The sequence below is a fragment of the Mustela erminea genome, chromosome 9 (assembly GCF_009829155.1).
Source record: "Mustela erminea isolate mMusErm1 chromosome 9, mMusErm1.Pri, whole genome shotgun sequence".
NCBI lineage: Eukaryota > Metazoa > Chordata > Mammalia > Carnivora > Mustelidae > Mustela > Mustela erminea.
Window position 1 is genome coordinate 83,201,197 of NC_045622.1, and position 21,204 is coordinate 83,222,400.

The window sequence follows — 21,204 nt, forward strand, 5'->3', positions numbered from 1 at the left end:
AAAAGGAGTTTTTTTTTTTTTTAAGATTTTATCTATTTATTTGACAGAGAGAGAGATCACAAGTAGGCAGAGAGGCAGGCAAAGAGAAGGGGGAAGCTGGCTCCCTGCTGAGCAAAGAGCCTGATGCGGGACTTGATCCCAGGACCCTGAGATCATGACCTGAGCTTAAGGTGGAAGCTTAACCCACTGAGCCACCCAGACACTCCTGAAAAGTAAGTTTCTTACTTCTTCTTGTGCCTTATGGTGTTCCTTTGCTGTCATTGAAAGAATTGCTTTTTCAGTAATTTTTTCTTTCTGTTCATCTACAGCCAGGTTCAACTAGAAAAAAAAACAAATTGCATGAAAATGGGCATTACTACAACATTTCTTCAAACAACCAATTTAGCATACTCATGGAAGGTAATTTAATATTAATTTGGCCCACATTTATATGAGAATGAACTCCATTTAGATTAAGTTGAAAATACATTTTTATATTTAAAATATTTAACACTGAATCATTCACACTCACTTTTATCATTTATAAGTTTATTAAAATGTGATTTGGGAGAGGGTCCTTAATCACAGACATTTGACACCAACAATTACTTTTTTAAAAGTAATTTTATCAAAATGAGCATAGCAATTTTTTTTAATTAGGCTGATATTTCCTATTAAAATTTTTCATTGCCAGTAGGGAATAAATTGGCTGCTGTTACATCAGGATAAAAATTCAAGAACATTAACCAAAAGCAAATGTCAATTCAAACACTCTAGAACAGTTCAAAATGATTTATAATATTTCAAGACAAGAAATAATGCATCTTAAATACCTGAACAGTTACCTGCAACCTGATCCATTAAAGGTCTTCCACTACTTCCACTACTCTTGCTAACCCATATGTTATAAATAGATGAATGTCATCCATTCTGTGTTGTTGTTGTTGTTGTTTTTTAATAATCCCCATTGAAACAAAATGCTATTTTCAATGAAGGAAAAAGCTGAATTCACACAATAACATTCACTCAGCAAACTGGTATTATCAGAAAAAGAAAATAACAGCCTAATACAAAACTTTTTGAATTGGAATATTTAACAATTCTTAAGCAATGGACTGGCAATATTGTATCTCCCTACTGAGGATAAAGAATAAATAATGGTCACATTTTTTGTTTTGTTTTGTTTGTTTTGTTAATGTTATTGTTGCTATATATATATATATATATATATATATATTTTTTTAGGATTTGTTCATTCTAGAGAGAGACTGCATGAGCAGGACAGGGAGAAGGAGAGGGAGAGAGAACCTCAAGCAGACTCTGCACTGACTGCAGAGCCCGACGCAGGGCTCAATCCCCAGACCCTGAGATTATGACCTGAGCCAAAACCAAGAGTGGGACGCCCAACCAACTGTCACCCAGGTACCCCTGTTGTTGTTTTAAATCATGTTTTTTCATTGTAGGCCTGGCAAATCATGTTTGAGTTAACATGAATCTTTAATCCCTATTCTGCCTGAAGACCCATTCTTATACTTGAGATAAAGTGTGGGTGGGAGTGAATAATATGGTTTCTTCAGTCTAGTTATGTATATGTGCTATAAGAATAGTATCAAACCTGCAAACTCTTCATCCACTGATATGTGATACAGCACAGCATATCAGAGATTCTGTCTTGGTAGAGGGAAAAGGCTAGGTGATTCTGATGATCACCTTGTATAGGAGTTGACAAACATTTCTGTAAAGGGCCGGAGAGTAAATATTTGAGGCTTGGTGCAGGAGGGCATACAGTCTCTGTTGCTCATACTCAGCTCCAGCCTTGTAGCATGAAATAGACAATACATAGTGAATGAGCAGAGTTATGCCTCAGAAAAACTTAAAAAACAAACAAATAAGTAGCAGGCTGCTTTTGAACAGCAGGCAACATTTGACTATCCCTGCCCTGGATTGAGGACCACAAAAAACAGGTTTGCTAAAAAATAATCAACACATGATGTATAACATAATGACAATAGTTAACAATGCTGAATGGTATATTTGAAAGTTGTTAAAAGAGTAGATCCTAAGAGTTCTCACCACAAGGAAAAAATACATTGTTTTTCCTTTTTTTATACCTATATATGAGATGATGGATGTTAACTAAACTTCTTGTGGTAATCATTTCACAATATATGTCAAAGTTGAATCATTATGCTATACACCTTAAACTTACACAGTGTTGTATGTCAATTACATCTCAATTAAACTGGAAAGAAATCATCATGTGAAACTATTCTTAGGATTACTCTCCCGGAAGAATATTTTTTCATATGCTGAAGTAATACAAAAAGCACAATATTATAAAAAGTTAAATATCTACTTCAGGGAAGCCTGTGTGTAAGTGTGGTGCAACATAGTTATGTCAGGTCTCTATGGCTATTTCTTTATGTGGGGATTCTCATCTGAGGAGGAGATCGGTGTGAAGGGGAGAAGCCAGGAAATATTCACCAAATTCATCCATTCCTTACAAAATTAATTTCCAAATGCACAAACATTTTGAGCAGATCTTTTTCAAGGAACACAAACAAAACAAAAACAGAATACTAAATTCTTTGGTGCCACAGCAGTAAGTCAGATTCTAGTGAGGTCTCCCAGGGCTATGACATTTAGAACTGCTTCCAAGTAACTTTTCAAAAGGTGGGAATTCTTTACCTTTGAAACTACCACAGTTGGGAAAATCACCACCATTCTAATATTCAACTCCTAAAGAAGCACTATACTAGTCTACACAAGCTAAGATCAAAACACATCAACATTATCGGAAAACATCATATGCATACCAAATAGAGAATCCAGTAAGATATTAAGAAATAAATGCTTAACAAAATAGAATGATACAGACCTGGGCCTTTTCTTGAAACAGACCAGCCATTCCAAAAGAGAGAGATTTTTATTGAAAATTATTTTTATTTTTTTGTAGAGAGATTTTTATTGAAAATTATTGAAAGTAAAAAGTCAAATTAAGAGAGTGCATTTTCGGGGCACCTGAGTGGCTCAGTGGGTTAAAGTCTCTGCCTTCAGCTCAGGTCATGATCTCAGGGTTTTGGGACCGAGCCCCGCATCAGGCTCTCTGCTCGGCAGGGAGCCTGCTTCTCCCCTTCTCTCTCTGCCTGCCTCTCTGCCTACTTGTGATCTCTGTCAAATAAATAAATAAACTCTTTTAAAAATTTTTAAAAAAGAGAGTGCATTTTCACTTGAAGTATTAATAATAGGCAGTGCTAACAGCATCTTTCCCTCAAGTCCCATGTCATGATAACAACTGTAGGAGTCTTCTTTCCTGTCACTTTGGAGGAAAAGATACTGTTTCTTCATTATGACAGAACTATGTGCTTTTGATTTGCTGTTCTTATCTGAAATGTATGAAATAATTTTTGTCAATGGGTTCAAAATTTCTGAGGCTAATTTTTCATCTATAAAGGGACAGAAACTTCAAGTTAAAAGTAAAAGATAAGGGTATTGTCCTATTTAAAATAAGTCAGAGAAACAGAAATACCACATGATGCCCTTATATGTGTAATCTTTAAAAAAAAAAAAATACCAAGCTCATAGATAGAAAAAATTGGTGATTGCCAGGGGTGGATGTGGGAGGTAGAAGAAACAGGTAAAGAGAGTCAAAAGGTACAAATTTCCAGCTATAAAACAAATAAGTCACAGGGATGTAAAGTATAACATAGTAACTATAGTTAATAATACTGTGTTGCATACGTGAAAACTCTTGTGAGTAAGGCTTAAAACTTCTCATCATACACAAAAAAATTGTAACTATGTATGGTGACAGATGTTAAACTTACCATGGTAATCATTTTACAATATATACAAATATCATATCATTATGACGTACACCTAAAACTAATACAATGTTATATGCCAATTATAACTCAATAAAAAATAAACAGAGATGGCTAAAATTTGTATAAACTATGAAAAGCCAAATATCTACCAGAGAAGTGCCACTTTGTTCTAACTATATCTCACTCTTTTTAAATGTAAGAAAACACCCATAAATATTCATTTTACACATAAAAATCTAAAGCTAAATAAGAAGGTTTAATTTATCATTTTTGTCAGGTCTTGTTGCTAATATTTTAAAAGTAGTAATAAATATTAGGTATCAGAGCTCAGTTTAAAGTTGCTCTCACTCAGTATTAATGGTAACCAGAGTAGAACCATCAAGAGATGAGTGCAGGACAATGGCAGAAATGGAGAAAACAAGAAACATAATGGTTCTGTCAAAGAAAACTAAATAAGAAGTACTCCCCCAAAATGGTCTGTTTAGAGAAACATGATTAAAAAGGAATATATGCACCTCAAACTATCTGTTTAGGAATTAAGAAAAAAGTCCACCAAAGTATACCTGAAGCCACAGGTTTCAATGAAATGATTTCTAATGATCATTTATTTTCAGAGTATGTGTATTTTACATAAAACTTCTAATGCTAAGGTAGCCGGCATTATACTTTCTTTGAAGCCCTAAAGGGTCATGGTTTAGTAATATGTAGTTCTATATAACATGTATGGCCCATTGTGACTATAAGAGAAAGTGCTCTTCATTGAGGAGTTCCTCAAACATTTGCTGGCTCAGGAAGCTCAACTATGGACACCCTAGATAGGACAACAGGCTCAAGATCTCCTGCTGGAGAAGAGCAGTGATCTCCTTTTGCGTGTGTGGCTTTTCCTTTTTTTTTTTTTTTAACTTCCTCCCAAATATTTTAAAGTATATTTATAAAAATCATAAAGACTGATTATGTACAAATTTTAACATGACAGTAAGACAAAATAAGATCTATTTTATAGGAGAATATAACTCTAAATAAACTCTAGAGCTCAATTATTAATATATTTTTTAAAAGGTACAGTGATCAAACAAGATGGTATGTTCTGTCTAGTTAATTCATATTGATATTCCAGATAGGTACTAATCAATGAGTCCAACCATACCCATACTCTTACTGCTCTGAATTACAATTCTGCATGTACTTTTCTCTGTGTTCAGAACAGCTAGTGATTCAATGTGAAGTATTTCATATGTGTTGTATATCATGTCCTTAATAAATCAATGTAACCCAACAAGAAAACTGAATCTTTTTCTACCAAAAATCTAATTTTTGATCAGTAAATTGATTTAATAATAAATTATTTGATCCATATTTTCATGTAGATCAATATAGGCAATACAGGTTAGCATAAACAACAGGACAATCAGCCTTCATATATATTGACAAGTTTCCCAATGGTCTGTTAATATACAAAAGACTGGGACAAATTACTTATTTATATATACAAAACATGGTTATAAAGGCCAGCTGCAGGTATTTTTTTGGAAAGTGCATTTTAATAAGGTCCTATTCATTTAGGGAACAAATGGGGAAGAAGTAGTTTGCACTACAGAGTTTAGCGCGAGAGCTTTCTCTTTTTCTAACCACGAAATCAATCATTTGTCCAGACTGTGGGAGTCAGAGTTAGTTACTGAAAAGAGCTCCGTATATAAACAAGTCAATAACTCATTGTGTGTTATTGTCGAGCTGAAGAAGTCGGCTTTCAAAAAGCTGCCCCTGCTTCTCTCAGAATGAATGTCACTGTATTCAGGGACTGGGAGAGAGTCCTTTGTTTCCAGCCATTGCTGGCTGCCATTTATGTATGGGAACAGGAGGTGGCTGCTACAAGTGTGGGGGAAGTCACTATTTGGTATCATGGATGTCCAGGAAAAATTCTGAATTTTGTCAACCTAAATCATTTGTGTCCAAAAATGCATTAATGGAAATGATAAAGAGAGGTCATACACAAAAAAAAATTTGATAAAGAAGTTAAATGATAATGAGTCTGTATCATTTTAATTTAGATCAGACTTACGTTTTTGGTTCCCTACCTGTCAACGAAGATGAATCCAAAATATAGGCAACGTTCGAAAAGTTCAAAAGTACAAAATCCAACTGTTATTTGAACAGGTCAAAATGTCTGTTCAGGCCATTAATATTAAGGGTAATTCTTGGTACTTTCAAAGTTTGTGTGTGCATGTGTGTGTTTGTAAATTTCTCTAAGGCATGATTTTATGTGCTCAACACTTGATAAGTTAAGGAAAAGTGAAATTTTCTTTACTTAAAAATTAATTTAAATATCCTTTAGAATTGAACTGGACATAAAATTTGTAAGATATAAATATTATCATTATCTTACTTATTTCATCTTAATATTTATTAAAAACTTCCTAATTTATTCAAAATCAAACTAGGAACTGTGAAGAAGCACCAGACCAAGATTCAATATTTATAATTAGAGTAAATAAATAAAAAATACATGTAGATCTGTTTAATAAATAGTCCTCATTTGCAGGGAGATGGTCTCTAAAATCTTTAAACAAAAGCTTAGCTCTTAATTAGATAAAGTTGTAGTTATAGGTAGGGAGAAACCTGGGAACGTAGAACTGAATCCAACTGATCCCATTTCTCCTCACAATTTAGAAAGCCACAGCTTAAATAGTATAATGTGCTTCCACATGTAACAAGTGTATAGACATTTTACTACATACATATTGGTTAACAGCAAAGAGAGATATGATTGAGGAGATGATGAAAACAATAGAAAGTAAGAAAAAATATATGCATAGCATAGATCATAAATAATTGTCAAATAGAGGTATAAACAATATAATCTACAACTACAAAGGACAAAAATATTATTTAAGGTAGAGATGGAAAGGCATAAACAATTGGTAGTATCTAGCTAGGAAAAGAAGTGATAGTATAGGACAACACTATTAGTAAATATTAATTAATGTTACTAATTAGTTATTAGCTACATGATGAAATTTATCCTAAATACAATTAGTGAATTGTCTTGACATGGCTTTGGGAGGGGAGGAGAGAATACAAGCTGAGCCTTGAAGGAAAGGCAGAGAAAAGGGCATAGCTGACTAGGTGAGTCAGCCTAAGGCAATTGGTCTGACTGGAAGGAATGTTTAATACTGGGGAACAAGAACAAAGATGGCTCACGTGACTCCATACATAATCTATTTCTGATTGTAATTATAAAGTGGAGCATATGTGCAAAATGCTAGCCCTATAGTGAGGGTATAATGATAACTTTACATAATTTAGTTCTTAGCTTTGAATTTCTACATAACTCATAGCTTTGCCTTGGCTCAGCCCATTTTCTCAAGCTATATACACTTAATTTAGTTCTGGTATTAAAGATACCTTAACTAAATCCTGACCACTTCCAACCAGGTTGTCTCACTTAAGTGAGAATAATAAAAATAATAAAAATAAAAATAATTCTATAAAAATAATTCAAGAGGGGGCGCCTGGGTGGCTCAGTGGGTTAAGCCGCTGCCTTCGGCTCAGGTCATGATCTCAGGGTCCTGGGATCGAGTCCCGCATCGGCCTCTCTGCTCAGCAGGGAGCCTGCTTCTCTCTCTCTGCCTGCCTCTCCGTCTACTTGTGATCTCTGTCTGTCAAATAAATAAAATCTTTAAAAAATAATAATAATAATAATTCAAGAGTGCCACTTCTAGACTTGGGGAAGGAACAGAATCCTTAGTTCAAAACTGGCTGTGAAATCTGGCTCCATCACAGATTAGTTCTGACACAGTGGGCACGACTGAGGTTCATATAGCCCAGGCCTTCTAAAACCAGGGATTCCTCTCCCATCCTTGCTAATTCTCTGAAAAAGACTGTTTTTACCATTGCCCGTACCTTTTTGAGGACAGTTTGAGGGAGCATTTATAAAAAAAAAATTTGTAATATTTGACAACCAACAAATAAAAACATCACATTTTAAAACAGTAACATTTTAAAATGGTTATATTTTGTCTAAAAGAATGTAAAAGAGAATTCTACATAATACTTTATCTACAATTTATTTAACATTTAATTAAGGAGACAAACTGTTTTAAAAATCTTCTTTTCTGTTTTTTTTAATTAATCATAAATTTTAGCCCTTCCAAATTCCATGAGAAAAATGGCACTGAGTTAGCCCTATAGCCAGGGCTAGCTCTGTACCCATATTATAAACTTTCTGCCTAGACATTCTGTTACTAGGAATGCCACATGCCCTAAACTGAAGTCAGCTTGTACTCTCAATCTGACTCTCTACTCCATTTCTTCTACTACTGCATGCAGTTTTGGAAGGACTGTGCTACCCTGGCCAAGTTTGGGCTCCTGACCTCCCACACCAATCAGCTTCTCTCTTTAAGAGATAGAGTCAAGAGGGGAACCACATAGAAACGTCAGTAGTCGGAGAGAACATGTCCCACTAACAGCACCCTAACAAGACTTCAGATCCAGACGTCTGGAGCTATTCTGTTTTTTTCTACAACCCCTTTCTTTGGTCTTTCTTTAAATTCCATGTGCTACCACCTGCCATCCTATTAAATTATTTTTTGCCTAAATTATCTGAGATAGGTCCCATTAATTGCAATCAATAAACCCTATCAGATATGTTACATATGTCCTCATAGTAAACATAACACTATTTCTTGCAACTCTAGGTATCCAACTCAAATGTCTTAATAATGTGCCAAGTTTAAAGTCCTTCAGGTATTTTAATGGGTAATGTAACAGGGGTAATGGCTTAAAAATTTATTAATATGTTTTTCTTTTTGGTCTTTTCAAGTACAAAACTGCCCTAAATACCCTAGATTTTATTAGGATTTGTCACAATAATATAATTTCTGACAAGTACAACAAAATTGTGCAACCAAACAATATCCTTGCAAACAAAAGGCAATGGTCTTGTTGCTTTTAGAGATGATTTACCTCTCAAAAAAACACTTTACTCTCCTCAGCATATAAATAGCTAAACTTAGAAGACTCATCCCATAAATGACCCTTGTGAATTAAGAACAATGCCTCTGACTGCTGTTAAAACTTTGCTAAAATCAGGACTGAGGAAAATACAATGCAGAGAAAAAAAAAAGGTTTACCATCTCCTTCTGCCCCAGAGGAAATACAGGAAGAAGTCTCAGAAAGGGAGGAAGGTATAAAATAGCTTGAAGAGTTAAGTCTTAAGTCCCCTTCTATAGCAAGTGGTTTGGGGATGAAAACGAGTATCAGGTAAGTGGAAAGGAATCCTCAGGCTAGAGAGTCCTTCTGCTCCCCTCCCCTCAGTATAGTCACAGGGAGGAAGCTGTCCTGTAGCATCAAGACAGAGACACATTGACAAACTGGCATGGTATAGGCACCCAGAGGGAGGCCTGAGGTTTAGCTTTCCTGAATAACCCTGCATTTCTGTGTGTCTTAGGACTTGGAAGTAGATACTTGTTAAGCTGGGAAGTCTGCTACAGACTATTGGCATAGTGGGGGAAGTATGGCTCTATAGTAAGAGTAGCACCATAGACCACTTAAGCCAGTGCCAAATAGGTGACTCGGTCAGACCTGTGAGCGGGGTTCTCTAATATCAGGGGAAGTCAAGTTTAGGGTGGACCATCCAAGAAATACCACCAAAAAAAGAGCCTGAGCCAGAAGGATGGGCTACAAGTTTACATGTTGCTGACCAAAAGAGCATTCAGCAACCAACTGACCAAGGGATGATATCCTTCTTAGTGCCCAGCAGCTGTCATGCCAATATATATACATTCCAATGCCCAGCTTGAGGCCAGGGGTCCCTTTCCCCAATGACTTGAAGATATGAAATCCACACAGCCCCTTCTTCCATATACTACCTGAAGGAAACCAACAGGGTGCAGGAGAGTCTATCTCAGAGAAAGAATGACCTAAAATAATGATTTAAATGATCAAATCAGACTAAGCCTTACACTGAATTGAACATTCAGTTACTTTCCCCCATGAGCCAATGGACAAGCGCTCAGGAAGAAGGTATATATATATTTTTTTCCTTCAGGAAGAAGGAAAATAGCTCAGCTCAATGTCCTTTAGTTATTTTGCACACAAACTGTATACCCACATATGAGAGAGTCTGTTAGACTGAGCCAAGGAACAAAAGCAAAAACAGTATTTATAGGACATGGGGGAGAAATACAATAGTCAGACTTACATTTTGGGGAGAAATCGATAAGCTGGCATCTACCAAATTGAGTAAGCCAATTAAGGATATTGAAGGAACCATTTTAATTTCCTATGAATTCTCCAAATAAACTTGAGAATTCAGTTGACAAGTGTAGCAGGCCGCCTCTGTATTATGTCTGCTTACCCTATGACTTCAGTTAGACCAGACCAGCACTGTTTCCCACACTAGAACATTTCATTTCTTCACACAAAGCAATAAACCACATTTTCTCTCACCTACTATAGTAGCAATCTGAATCAGAGAATTCTTTGAGGACTATGATTAGGATCCTGGGGGACAAAAAAGATAAGGCAGATAGGCCTCTATCCTTATACAAAACTGTCTGAGTATGGGACAGGCTAGGTGTGATGCATTTCATATCTCCAGTAAGCATATTTCCAATTATTTTTTCCTGCAGTAATGGAGAAAAATCCATCCCTATAAATGTTGTGTGGCCTAGCCTTGGTCCAACCTGTGGTCCCATCTGGGAAGCCCACTCTGGTTTTGTCCTTTCAGTATATACATATATGAACCAAAATATACTGCCCTGTACTACAGATAGCACCCCTCCCTCCCTTCTTCCACTTTTTTACATAATAGATTTACTGAATGCCAATGCTGGTATAATCAGAGCACTGTACTGGTTCTGGTGATATAAATATCACTTAGATGCCTTTGTACTTTCAGAAGGCTAATATTCTATTGAGAATTACAGTTCAGCAGTCCCTAATAGTTTTCCTGGTGTTTTTTCCTCTGGTAAGGGAGCATATCTTATAATTCTTTCATATCTCCAATACATTCAACTATAATAGGTAGGTAACAGACATTCAATAAACACCGATGATGCGTTAGTGATGAAAAGCACTCTAATTTGAAGTGCTTTTACTTTTCATTAAATGACCAATCCCTACACTATTTGCTCAGTGTTATGAAACAGGGATTTTATGGTAAAGTAATTCTTTTAAACAATAGGCTAAATTAAGATACATGGCCTTCTTTATAGCGTGGCACTCCCAAGAGTTTTTAAGATGTTAATAGATATTATTAATAACCATGAGAGCACTTCAGGGGTATCCAGCCAGATATACTCCAGAAATGTTTCAAGAGACCAACATTTCTAAAGTTGATCTTGAGAGGTGAGGATGGACCTCTAAGAGTTTATTCAAAAGCGAGTACAACATACAGTACCCAGACACAGGGAGCACAACTCTTTCAGTCATCAACATGGCTCAACCCTGCCTGCCCTGCTTCCCCCAGATTAATCTATAATTCTCTAAAATAGTTTGTTAGAGCTTGGAAAAAAATATTCTGTAATACATCTAAAATAATAATGACAAAGAGATTTTTTGAAAAAAGAAGAACCAATTAAACTAATATTAAAAGGTATTTTAAAACAAAAACCATTAGCATATGACAGTGTGTAGCATAAAACAGAACTAAAAATCAGGTCAAAATAGACACAACATTTATACTTAGGACTTTAGTATATGTTAAATGAGATACAAGTCCACTATTTCTTAGCCACAACTCCAAAACCCAAAAATTTCTGAAAACTGGATTTTCTGGGAACTCATCAGACAACAAAAGCAACAAAGACTGATTTGTAGACTTTACTTATCCCCCTTACTGTGAATATTTCACTGTGGAAATAAAGTGCTTCATTGCAGGGAACGATTTCAGACTTCACTGAGGTTTCACATAACATATGGTCTGTGTAATACATTCTAAAATCCAAAATATTCTGAATTCCAAAACACATCTGGCCCCAGGAAGATCAGAGGAAGGATTGTGATCCAAATTTCAAATCAATAAGGAAAGAGTGGCTTAGAAATGTAGTATTGTAATGGACAACTGAATAACACTTCAGACAATTATGTCAGACTCACTTTTTACTCTTTGCCACTTTTGGTGACTTCAAAATCTAAATATAATAAGAGTACTAGAAGATAATACAGCTGATTTATAACATCTGAAAGGAAACAGTCTCTCTAATATGGATAGATTTAATTAAATCCAGTCCTGAACTTCTATACCTCAAAAGTAGCTTTAATAAATTGAAAAGCAACAATAGGCTGAGAAAATATTTAAAACATAACAACAGGTTAATATCCCTAACATGTAAGAACACTCTGAGGTAGACTAAAATATCACTTATTTTTTTAATTTAGTGATTTGACAAGTTTAGATATTATGCTATGTTCACCACATAGCTACCATCTGTCCCATTACATCACCATTAACTGTGTTCCTTATGCTCTGCTTTTTATTTCCATGAGTTACTCATTTCATAACTAGAGACTTGAATCTCCCACTTCCCTTCACCCATTTTGCCCAAACCCCTACTTCTCTCCCCTCTGGCAACCATCATTTTGTTTTCTGTATTTATAGTTCTAATTCTGCTTTTTATTTGTTTATTCATTCTTTTTAGATTCCATTTATGAGTGGAATCATATTGCATTTGTCTTTCTTAGTCTGACCTTATTTCACTTAGCTTAATACCCTCTATGTCCATCCATGTTAGGTAGGCTTAAAAAATTATTATGAAAAAGATAAACACCAAGGAAAATAGTAGCAAAGAAAGTGAACACACAGTTTATAAAAGAAAAAAAAAATGCAAATGGCAAAAGAGTGCAAGCACAAAGAGTTCAAAATTACAACTAATAATATAATTCAAACTAAAACAATGACCCAAATAATTTCTAATTATAAAGATTAGTGAATTTAAGGAATAACAAATACAGGGAAACTGGTACTTTCATGTTTTGCTGCTGAAAACATAAATGCTGTAACTTTTTAGAGGGAAATTTGGCAATGTACATCAAATCTGTGTACAACCTTTGATCCAAAATTTCCACTTCTAGGAACTTTTCAGAAGGAAATAATTATGGACGTGTATCCAAAAATTGACTGAAACAATGATAAAACATTGTTTGCCACAGTAAAGGATCATATAATATGTAAATGTTCAAAATTAAGGAGATTACTAAAGCCTGTAAACTAGAATATCATCATTCATTTAAAATAATGCTACTGAATATTTTATAATGGGAAATGGTAACAATATATTAACTGAAAAATAACCAGTCTCAAAAAGTAAATAAGATTTTAAATATATATATCAGTATATAAAGGACATAAACCAACTATTGAGAATAGCTCGTCAGAATGGTGAGATTGTGGGTGATATAATTCTTTTTTCCCATTTACATCAGCTTATCTCTATACACTAAATTTTCTGTATTATTACTACATGTACATGCATGAATCTTGTAATTAAAGAATAGGCTCATTTTAATATTGCTCCTTTTCTTTGTTACCCACCAATATATCTGACTTACTTATTTTAAAAACCTGTTCTCTGTCCACATTTGCCCCAACTTCATTGTCATTTTCTCACTTTATCTCAATTTTTAATAGATAAAATATAATTCAAAAGAAAACAAAAATTTATTTAAAAAGACAAAAAATAAGGTAAAATTTTAGCCTTTTTGCTTTTAAAATTGCCAACAGTCAATTAAACTGTTTTTGAGAAAATGGGTAGTACCTATTCATAGGAGGCAGTGGAAGGTTTATGAATTCCTGTCTAATAACTGCATTTTTATATTTACCACTTCTTAAAAGTGAACTGAGATTAGAGCAATGACTCAGTAGAGATAAGAGGGGGCCTCTCATTGTCTACTCTGTAACAATTTTCTGGGCACTGCAGATGCATTGTAGCATTTAATCCTCAAAAACCCTTCAGAAAGTCATGTAAATGATGCTTAAAGAGCTTAAATAACTTGTTCTTGAACATAAAGCAAAGAAAATTGAAGAACTGGGATTCAAATTCAGACATGTCAGACCTCTGCGCCCATGATTTTTAATTATGTCTTGGGTACATCAGAAAATAAGATTAATAAATGAAGGAAAGAGATAGATAGTAACAGACAAATTGGCAAATTTTCCCTCCATATTAAAGCATATGTTTATGAAAGCCCAGAGTTAAAAATCAGAATTCTATTAAAATGAACTGATTTTTGATGACATTAATAAGAAAATAAATTACATTTGGAGACTTTAGGAGAATTTATTTTTGAGGTTTGTACAAAAAAAGAAGCTGGATTAAAATTCCTTGTCAGAAATTATTCATTAAACATTCTGAAGTCACTTGTGACTAATTTGTAACTTTCACTTCATCTCTAGCATTATCAAAACTAATGCCCAATGTTATTTTTCCATTCTGAAAATACCTGTTAATGCATTTTAATACAATTGGTATAATAAATAATGAGTAGTATTAACAGTTTAATATTTAATAGATTAGATTTCTTCCTTTGTAGGTATATAGAAACACAAGTACATATAAAATATATGGACTTTCTGTTTTTAGAAATGGCATCAATGTCATATTTTTTGATGACCTGCTTTTTATTACTATTTTTATTATTAATGTCCCATAAAAAAATATCTGAAGGAGATCTATAACTACCTAATATCCATAGGTATTGAAATTTCATGCTACTTGTTCAAAATTTCCCAAACAAGAAGTTTGGGGTAGGGAAAGAAGCACAGTGTCTTTTTATTTTCGTATTTCCTCAGCTCTTCAGTTCTTGGGAACACATAATTTTACTCCCACTTCACTGAAGAGGACTTAGTCACATGGCCACCTCCAAATGCAAGTCAGGCTGATATGTAGAGTGCAGCTGTGCTTCAAAAAAAAGAGGAGGGATGTCTGGGTGGCACAGTCGGCTAAGCATCTGACTGTTGGTTTAGGCTCAGGTCATGATCTCAGGGTTGTGAGATCAAGCCTTGCATTGGGCTCTGCACTCAGTGTGGATTCTGCTTAAGTTTCTCTCTCCCACTGCCCCTCCCCCCATGCTCATTTTCTCTCTCATTCTCTTTCTCTCTCTCTCTCTCTCTCTCTCTCAAATAAATAAATAAATAAATAAATCTTTAAAAACAAACAAACAAACAAGAGAATGATTCTGCTGGAAGGCAAGAAGTCTTGCTTAAACTTTAGATATTCTCTCAATCCTTAATCAAATAACTTTAAAGTCTTGAATAGATAAAACCATACATCTCTGTATTTTTGTTTTATCCCTTTAATTCCTTTTATCCCTTTTGTTTTATCCCTTTTATCCCTTTTTTTGAGCTCAAGTTTAAGACAAATATGTGACCATACCACTGTCCACTCAAAACCCTTCAGTGACTCCCCACTGTTTGCAGGATAAAACCCCAATTCTTTATCATGGCCTCAACTGATTTCCTCCTCCTCACCTGTCTCATCTCCATCTCCAGCCACAACTCTGGCTTATCCTTATGCTATGCCATAGAAATTTCCATGTTCTCAACTACTCGTCAATGCTCCTACACCCTGAAATTCTAAAAGAATTTCAAGATCCATTCTTTACAATCCCCCATTCCATTTTGAGCCTTCTCCCCTGAAACTGGGGATTACCACCATAATTACTGTGTTATAATCCTAAATGTTGCCGTGGGTTAGGAAAGACACGAGGATAAATAGTAGATTGCCATAAATCCAGGTTGTAGCATACACACACACACACACACACACACACACATTCACTCATTCAATCACTTACATACCAACTCTGATCTGGTGTACTCCATCCAGGAAGCCTGCCCTGATTTATTCTCAGTCCTATGCACAGGAGCTCATCTTTGGTACCATTGCCTGTTTCTACAGTCATTGTGCAAGGTGCTATCATAGCATTTATGCAGTGAATTGGTGTCTCTTACTTACACACTGATTTCTTCAACCAGACTGTGAGCTCCTCTGAAATAGGCTTTGAGTCTATGTTGATCTCTATCTCTTGAGCCTGGCACATAGAAGATACTTGACAAATACTGGTTAAACTGAACAAAACTGAAGATTTGGAAAATTATAGAACTCTCAAAAGAAATTACAGAAATCCCTGAAGTTTGGTGTAATATATATATATATATAATTAAGGAGAATAATGACTCCATCTTCTGGATGTATCATAATTCATCTACATCTGGCCTTTTAAAATTATATATTGGGTGACCTTCATTACAAGGTTAGAAAAGGCTATACGAGGGAACCTTGGGGCTGGATTATATCACCAGCTCCATAATTTCTAGAGCCTAGTGTCTTAGAAAGCAGACAGACATGTGCTAAGCAGCATGTCCTTTCCTGCTGGCAAAACCTCATGTGGACCTTATTACATACTTTTTCTTCCTTGGTGTTAAGTCTCTGTTCTGAGGAGACAGGAGCCACAACTCTCAGTTGTCATTCTAGCCAAGTTTTTAGGCTAATTAAAACGTATTGTATAAAACTATACCTAACATATAAATTCAGAACATTTTAAAATTTAGTTTTGGTTTTCAGAACTTGATTTGGAGTCTAAGTTTTTAACGGTCCTCCATTTCAAATCCTGCTCATTAAAACAAATAAATAAATAAAGCTAATATTTTGGTTGTTTAATGTGGTTTAATTTGGATGCCGAGATGACTGATTACCCTAAAATGGACTCTCTCCCATTTTTCAGAATTTTTGACCTCTCAACTTTATACAGCACATAAATACATTAATAATTTTGATGTTCTGTATTCACTATCATCATCCTCATCATTCATCATAAGAAAAAAAATTGATGAGGGCTTACAATGACGTGCCTCGCACTGTGCTAGGTATTTACAAACATTCTTTTCTCATCATTAATAAAAGGGGCACATGGTTGTCTCAGTTGGTTAAGTGTCTGCCTTTGGCTCAGGTCATGATCCCAGAGTCCTGGAATCAAGCCCACGTCAGGTTCCTCACTCAGTAGGGAGTCTGCTTCTCTCTCTCTCTCTCCCTCTCCCTCTCCCCCTCCTCCCTGCTCATTCTCGCTCTCTCTCAAATAAATAAAATCTTTAAAAATAAATAAATAAACTACTTGCCCCAAAACATAACTCATATCTCTAGATACAAACTATGAAATCTCTGTGAAAAAAGGAATCTCTTTCTGAATCTTTCTGGGTTTTGTGTGTATGTGTCATATGTACAGCATTTTGTAAAATCATCATTCAGAAAATATTTATTGAATACTTATTATATGTCAATCCTAGAAAATAGTGGTTTATAAGATACTTCCCGCATAGAGATGATGTGATAAACACCATCAAGTATGATAAGCAGATGTGATAAGATAGAAAGTAGACAGATGTGATAAACAGCATCAAGTATGATGAGCATAAAAAGAAGTATGGGATTTCTGGGGAGAGTTAACCTGGGCTCGGGCCAGAGCAGGAAATGCTCCTCTGACATGTTACTAGGCTAAAGATGGGCAAGAAGTAAACAAGTTAGGTTTGATAAATAAGAATATCCTAGGCAGGGACGCCTGGGGGGCTCAGTGGGTTAAAGCCTCTGCCTTCGGCTCAGGTCATGATCCCAGGGTCCCAGGATTGAGCCCTGCATCAGGCTCTCTGCTCAGCAAGGAGCCTGCTTCCCTTCCTCTCTCTGTCTGCCTCTCTGCCTACTTGTGATCTCTGTCAAATAAATAAACAAGATCTACAAAAAAAATTTTTTTTAAAGAATATCCTAGGCAGAGAAAATGCTAGAATCACCTTTCCACAAACATCTCATATAGTATCATATTTAATTTTCAAAATAATTCAGAAGGAATTGTTCATTATACCCATTCTAAAGATAAGGAAACTAAGCTCAGAGATTAGATCATTTAATAATGTTGGAACTCTTGTCTATCAGAATTCAAAGCCTTTCCATTATGCTTAGTTCACACCAGAAGCTGCCTGCAATAGCTCCCTATTGGACCACAGGTTAACAAATTTTTGTCTAGAAAAACATACTAAATACTTTAGGCTTTACACACTAAGAGGCAAAATCAAGGATAAAACATAGGAACTGAAATAACAAGAAAAACAATTTTCCTAAACTTTTGATAAAATTCAAAATATAATAATAATAATAATAATTGAGCATAATATTTTGTAATACAGGTCTACTAGTGAAAAAAATGAAATTCTTTGAGGAGAATAACATTTCACTTAATTGGGGTCCAAACTATTACTCCCTATAATCAAACAGATTGCAAATACTCATTTGTGGAAATCACTCTTCACTTGTGGATCATACTAAAAAAGGTGACCAATTAGACTTAGCTAATGGACTACATAACTTAGAACTCACCTATTAAAGCACAAACATGGAGAGATGCACTGTCAAACAGAAATTTAATGTGACTCATTATGTAATCTTAAATTGTCTACTTAGCCACATTAAAAAAAAAGGTAGAAAGAAGTGGGTTAAATATATTTTAGTTATTTATTTAACCAAAACATTACCATTTAATATTACAAACAACACAAAATTTGTAAGATATTTCATCTTTTTTCATACTGAATCTTTGAAATACTATATGAATTTCTCATAATATGCCTCAGTTTGGACGACTCACATGTTGAGTACACACAGCTGTAGGATACAGGTCTGTGTCAGGGGCTAGAAAGACATAAATTTAAAAAGTGGATCATATAGAATCTGGCTTCCCCTGAAAAGTACGAGTTTTGCTTAAAAGCTGCAACTGCCACTCAACTCCACAAAATATTGTCATAAGGAAAAGTGATCCAATACATTGTTAGCTGTTCTGGATTTTCTGAGGCATCAAGAGATGTAGGATCTAGGCACCTGATTGGTGTACTTAGTTAAACATCCAATTCTTGGTTTCAGCTCAGGTCGTGATCTCAGGGTCTTGAGATCAAGCCCTGACTGGGGCTCCATGCTCAGCATGGAATCTGCTTATGTTTCTCTCTCCCTCTCTTACTGCCCCTCCCCCTCTGCTTTCTCTCTCTCTCTATCTCTAATAAATAAGTGAATCTTTTTTTAAAAAATGTAGAATTGAGTGTAAAAACTTTTATCTCTAGCAGTTGGTAACTAATGTTATTTTTTTTAATTTTATATACTCTTGACAAGTCAAAAAATTCAAATTTATATACTAAATCTGGCCATGACCTCCTCCACACTTATGCCAGGTCTGTCTTTTCAGTATTTAAGCTATAGTGCACATGGATGTTCAATAAATTACAAGACTTTCAAGTGAAGCCAATTAAGTATTTATAAATAAAATACTTTGAACATGTCAAAGGAATGATAATAGATGATAATAAAAATAATTATGGAAATAATCTCTACATTTTCAACCACCTTATAAAAAATAAGTTTACTCACTAAGATTATTCAATAGTATTTTAAATAATAAAATGCTTCAATTAAAAGTAGCTATAACCACAATAGTCAAAAGGTGGAAGCAACCCATATGTCCATCAACAGAAGAATGAATAAATAAAATGTAGACACATGCAGTGGAATATTATTTAGCCTAAATATTACCTAAATATTATTTAGGTAAGGAAATTGACACTTTCTACAACCTGAATGAAACTTGAAAACACTATGTCAAGTGAATTAGGCCATTCACCAAAGGACAAATACTGTATGATTCCATTGATATAAGGTACATGGTATAGTTAAATTCATAGAGACAGAAAGTAGAATGGTGATTGCCAGAGGCATGGAAGTAGTGTTTGCAAAACAATATGAATATACTTAATGCTCTAAAACAGTACACTTAAAAATTATTAAAGTGGAAAATTTTGGGTTACCATATTTTACCACAAAAAGAGCGGCCATAAGGGGCACCTGGGTGGCTCAGTCATTAAGCATCTGCTTTTGGCTTAGGTCATGATCCCAGGGTCCTGGGATAGAGCCCCCCATCAGCTCAGCTGGAAGCCTGCTTCTCCCTCTCCCATTCCCCCTGCTTGTGTTCCCTCTCTCCCTGTCTCTCTCTTTGGGTCAAATAAATAAATAAAATCTTTTTTTTTTAAGTGTCCATAATAAATTTTAATAAGAAAAAATACTCATTTTTATTTTAAAAAATGCCTCTTAAAGGAGCGTAGTATAGCTTTTCATGTTTACACAAATTAGACAAGAAAAAAGTGTGAAATACTGGAAATTCATATGTATGTTCTGAAGTGTCATTTTTTTCTATTCAAATATGCACACCAACTGAAACAAGATTAACAATGTAAATTTGTTCAAAATGTGGTAAAACTCCTTTGGATGCCTAAAAAAGTTAAGTTTGATTTGTTTGATTTGTTAAGTTTGAGCATTCTATTCACAGTAGTCCCCCCTTCTTATCTGCAGTCTCACTTTCCACAGTTTCAGTTACCCCAAGTCAACCACTATCTGGAAGCAGATGATCCTCCTGATATATCCTCAGAAAGTTGATAGTAGCCTGACACTATGTCACAACACCTACAGCATTCACCTCTCTTCACCTTCTCAAGTAGGCATTTTATCATCTTATATCATCTTATCTTATATCTTATATCATCTTTATCATATCATCATAAGAAGGAAAGGATGAGTACAGCACAATAAAATACTTTGAGAGATACCATATTCACATAACTTTTATTACAATATATTATTTTAATGGCTCTATTCTGTTATTAGTTATTTTGTTAATCTCTTATGCTGCCTAATGTATAAATTAAACTGTATCATAGGTATGTACATAGAGGAAAAAGCATAGTATATACAGAGCTCTGTATTATCTGTGGCATCCACTGGGGGGTCTTGGAAAGTAACCCCCACAGACAAGAGGGGACACTGGATATGTAAATAAGCCCTTCCAAATTGTCTGAGAATACGTCAAAATAATTGTATCCCTGTGTATTTTATGTTTTCCTTCCCAATATTATTTTCACAATTATTGGGGATTTGTACCAATAAGAGTAATCATTACTACCTCAAGGCTTATTAAGAAAATCAAATGAAATAACTTTAACCCAGAAAAATTACATTGTAAGCTACAGAGTACTGTACACATATGTTTATCAAAGGATTAATAAAGCAAAGGTCAACATTTCCCCTGGTACTACCCAAAATGTCACATATTCTGAAAAAAAATCTGAATCAATAATTTATCAAAATGACTGCTTTCCTCCAGCCAAGTTTAGTGACAAAATATTCTGCATTTCCTCTAATCAACACAGAGACAGAAAGTTACACTGGTATCCACATTGTGATTTTTAAGTACGATTTTATAGGGCAAATATTTCCCAAAACTATTTGGGTATCTCCTCTCTGACGCAGATATATTTTCATTTACAGAGAATTTAGAAGAGGATACTCCTAGCTCAATATTTCTACTTTCTGGGATC

The 21,204-nt window shown here is 34.8% G+C and overlaps 1 protein-coding gene across 1 annotated transcript in view; it reads right to left on the reverse strand.

Annotated features, from left to right (window-relative positions):
- The window catches only part of DCDC1 (doublecortin domain containing 1), a 452,779-nt gene that overhangs the window by 240,923 nt on the left and 190,652 nt on the right, over nucleotides 1–21,204 (reverse strand). The window contains 1 exon segment of the mRNA XM_032359359.1: nucleotides 226–318. Within this exon segment, the coding sequence (XP_032215250.1) occupies nucleotides 226–318 (93 nt within the window).